Source organism: Gossypium arboreum, chromosome 3 (genome assembly GCF_025698485.1).
Source record: "Gossypium arboreum isolate Shixiya-1 chromosome 3, ASM2569848v2, whole genome shotgun sequence".
Lineage (NCBI taxonomy): Eukaryota > Viridiplantae > Streptophyta > Magnoliopsida > Malvales > Malvaceae > Gossypium > Gossypium arboreum.
The window spans coordinates 126,832,837-126,836,724 of record NC_069072.1 but is presented as its reverse complement, the minus strand read 5'-3'; the positions used below and the strand labels follow the sequence as shown (position 1 = coordinate 126,836,724).

General features: G+C 38.6%; 1 protein-coding gene across 2 annotated transcripts; it reads right to left on the bottom strand.

The window, feature by feature from the left end:
- Positions 1 to 555: 555 nt before the first annotated feature.
- Positions 556 to 2,115, bottom strand: LOC108464601 (extensin-3-like). Of its 2 annotated transcripts, none has more exons than XM_017764967.2 (2): positions 883 to 2,115; positions 556 to 783 (listed from the first exon to the last, which is right to left on the bottom strand). In XM_017764967.2, the coding sequence occupies exon 1, from the start codon at positions 1,980 to 1,982 to the stop codon at positions 900 to 902; it is 1,083 nt and encodes a 360-aa protein (XP_017620456.2). In that variant the 5' UTR covers positions 1,983 to 2,115; the 3' UTR covers positions 556 to 783; positions 883 to 899. The 2 variants fall into 2 exon arrangements, with proteins under 2 accessions (XP_017620456.2, XP_017620455.2); XM_017764966.2 differs by having other exon boundaries at positions 556 to 793; positions 883 to 2,096.
- Between the last annotated feature and the right edge of the window lie 1,773 nt (positions 2,116 to 3,888).

Sequence of the window (3,888 nt, the reverse complement as noted above, 5' to 3'; positions counted from 1 at the left end):
AATTTCAAAAATTGAGAAGTTAATTTCTCTATTTTACTTTATCAGTCCGTGCTTATTTTTTATTAATTTGTTGTGTATAAATGGTTAAACTATTGATTTTTGTTAATTACTAGCATGTAAATTGTTAAACTACTTGTTCCCAAGTCAACAGTAAAGCTTAATAGTATTATCAATTTGGAATAATTTCTTAGATTTTTCTTTTATTTTGCGTGATTAAGATATTTTTCATGTACGGTTTAAGGTTTATGAAGACTAATCCTTTCGAGTTCATAACTACATTTTTTAATAATGTCGTCTTTAAAATTTGAGTTCTCTTCTTGTAAGTACAATATGCCTTACATTTATAACTAATTCTTCTTATTTTTGTAAAATATAAGAATCAAATTATGTAGTAAGATTAATTTCTAGATTTTTAAATTTAAAATTTAACATTTAAAATATTATCAATCACATCACACACAAAACCAAAGAGCAAGAGAATCTAAAAAACACGTGGACCATTAATTTAGGAATGGACAGAAACTCATGCAAAATGGTTGGAAAACACGTACAGGATTATATATACTAATCATTTTTATTATTACGCAGAATTGGAAATAAATAAATACGGGCGAAACCACTGAATAATACAGCATTGAAATGCAATTTGTCTACATCATTATTGTTCTTCACTTCAAACGCGGAGACTAGTCTAGGGTCCCAATCTTTTGCTTTATCTCTCTAGATATATCCTTTTCAAACTATCTTTTTGTAGCTTTATTTGCATCACAGCATTATCTTTTCCTGCAAACAACTGTTTAAAGATTAAAACATGCAAAACATTCTGAAATAATGCACCCTGACCAGATGACAAAAAAAAAAGAGGATTCTAATGTATCTTACCTTGGATTGGAGCACGGTCAAAGCCGTGGCTTAGTAGTGGTGAGGAGGAGGGGGTGAAGCGTAGACATAATGGGGTGGGGGTGGAGGAGGAGACTTGTATTTGTAAACTGGAGGAGGAGGTGGTGGAGACTTGTACTTGTAAGGGTGCTTGGGGGGTGATGGTGGGGGTGGTGGGGGTGACTTGTACTTGTAGGGGTGCTTAGGTGGTGACGGTGGGGGTGGGGACTTGTACTTGTAAGGGTGCTTGGGGGGTGATGGTGGTGGTGGTGGAGGTGACTTGTACTTGTAGGGGTGCTTGGGTGGTGACGGTGGTGGTGGTGGGGGGACTTGTACTTGTAGGGATGCTTTGGTGGGGATGGTGGTGGTGGTGGTGGGGACTTGTACTTGTAGGGATGCTTAGGTGGGGATGGTGGTGGTGGTGGAGACTTGTATTTGTAAGGATGCTTTGGTGGTGATGGTGGTGGAGGTGGTGGGGACTTGTACTTGTAAGGGTGCTTGGGTGGTGATGGAGGTGGAGGTGGTGGAGACTTATACTTGTAAACTGGAGGTGGTGGGGGTGGAGACTTGTACTTGTAGGGGTGCTTGGGTGGTGATGGAGGTGGAGGTGGTGGAGACTTATACTTGTAAACTGGAGGTGGTGGGGGTGGAGACTTGTACTTGTAAGGGTGCTTGGGTGGTGATGGTGGGGGTGGGGACTTGTACTTGTAGGGGTGTTTAGGTGGTGATGGTGGTGGTGGTGGTGGGGACTTGTACTTGTAAGGATGCTTGGGTGGTGATGGTGGTGGAGGTGGAGGAGACTTGTACTTGTAAGGATGCTTGGGTGGTGATGGTGGTGGAGGTGGTGGAGACTTATACTTGTAAACAGGAGTTGGTGGGGGAGGAGATTTGTACTTGTAAGGTTTCTTGTGTGGTGGTGGTGGAGGAGAGTAGACCGGAGGAGGCGGTGGGGGAGACTTGTAATGGTAGGGTGGTGGTGGGTATTTCTTAGGAGGTGGTGGAGGAGAAGAATAAGTGTAATCTGCAGAGGTTTCAAAAGGCAAACTGAGAGACACTGCTAGAACTAAAAGAGTGAGAAAGAGAGAGGTCATTGATGACCCCATTTTCCCCAACTTTACTTCTAAAAATGGGTTTAATTTGGTTTATGCTCGTAGACACCCTCTTCTCTCCCTTTATATAGACGTTGTTTTAACCTTATAATCTTCATTTAAATATTGGGAAAAAGAAAAGGGCACATTTTCATTTCTTGAAAGTAATCAGAAATAACTGGAGAATCATTGAATTTGGGTTATAATATTGAGGTTGCTAGCTAAGCAGCGAATACAGTAATAGTGATGTGATGTGTATAAAATACTTTTATGTATTTGGCTCGTAGTTGACTTTATACATATAACTTTTTACATGTACGTATGAAATTAGACATGATAATATTAATATTAAATGTGATACGATTTAAAATAATTAAATTTAACATAACAGGAATACCTCAATTCTTGTGTAATTGTTATGGTCAATTATACCCTCCGTTCCTCTGATTAAACAAAATTTAAGATTTTGACACCAATAAAAAAAATTAAGATCTAATTCTTAAATTTTAGAAGTTAAAAAAATAGTCTTGACCTTAATCTTACTGAATTTAAAATTTTTAAAATTTGATATCCATATATAAGAAAAAAATTAAAAATTTTAATTCCACTTTTTTTGTCAAAATTACCATCAACTCATGCATGTAAACAAATTTTGACAAAAGAATACCAACTATAATTATATACTGGGTGCAACACCCTAAATCCGGCCTAAACGTCCAGTCCAAGTTAGAAAGTTACATCATCGATACTCAAATACCTCACAAGTAGCACAATAATACTAAACCATGCTTCACATAGTATTCATCACAAAGATTAGCTAAGTGTATAATCTTCCAAAGTCAACTTATCATAGTTTACCAAAACTTCGTACGTAATACTTTAAGAAAGATAAAAGCTTGATTGAGCTCCTGCGACACTGACCCGATCAAGACTGGCAACCACCTGAAATCCAACCAATAGCAAAATAAGTTGTGAACTCAGTGCGTAAAAGAAGTTTGTTCAACTAATGCTCACTTATAAAATAGTTCTGAATTCAAAGATTCGGTTCGATACAGAAGTAATTTCAGTTCAGACTCAGAGCAGATTAGTTCCATATATATATATAAGCAATTTCAGTTTCATATACGATACAGATCAGATTCAGATGCAATATTCCTACCCTCATCTACTACATACCATCTTCGGCTATCCCAACACACCTTTAAGGGCATTCAATGTCCAACCAACCCTATACACCTTAGAGTGTCCGTTTGACACTTTTACAGAGACGCAGCTTAGCTGCTAGATCAGAATGCAACAAAGCGCCAGAATCAGATTTATACGTATTATGGCTTAGCCACTAATTCAGAATAGATTACTTCCTTCTTCACAATACCCCAACCCATGCAAATGCAGAGCACAATACCCGTTTCATGTATTCAGTCATTTTAATTTATTTCACCAATAGATAAAAAAGTTTAACATCATAATAAGTATCATAGTATACATACAACTATGTTACTCCTACATCAGTCTCAAGGTATCAGACCGTTCTTATATAATCAAATTCATTCATTCATACATTAAGGAGGACAGTATCAGTGCTAAGCAATATTCACGGCCTCAAAAACAGGTTTCGGGCTCCAATAACATGCCACATGGTTTGGTCACATGCTCATGTCCTCTACCCGTATGGTTCTGAAGCATAAACATTGAGTTACACGGCCAAGACACACGCCCGAGTCCCTGCCCGTGTGACTCACTCGAATTGGGCACACACCCATGTCCCTGGTTGTGTGGTAGTGTACCACAAATAGTGATACACGGTCCAGACACACGCCCGTGCCCATTGCCCGTGTGAACCCTACACTAAAATGGCCACACATGGCATAGACACATGCCCATGTGTCTTGCCTGTATGGCCCCAAATCGATAAATAGTG

Coding starts and splice junctions, on each gene's coding strand:
- LOC108464601 (XM_017764967.2), bottom strand. CDS start 1,982: ATGGGGTCATCAATGACCTCTCTCTTTCTCACTCTTTTAGTTCTAGCA.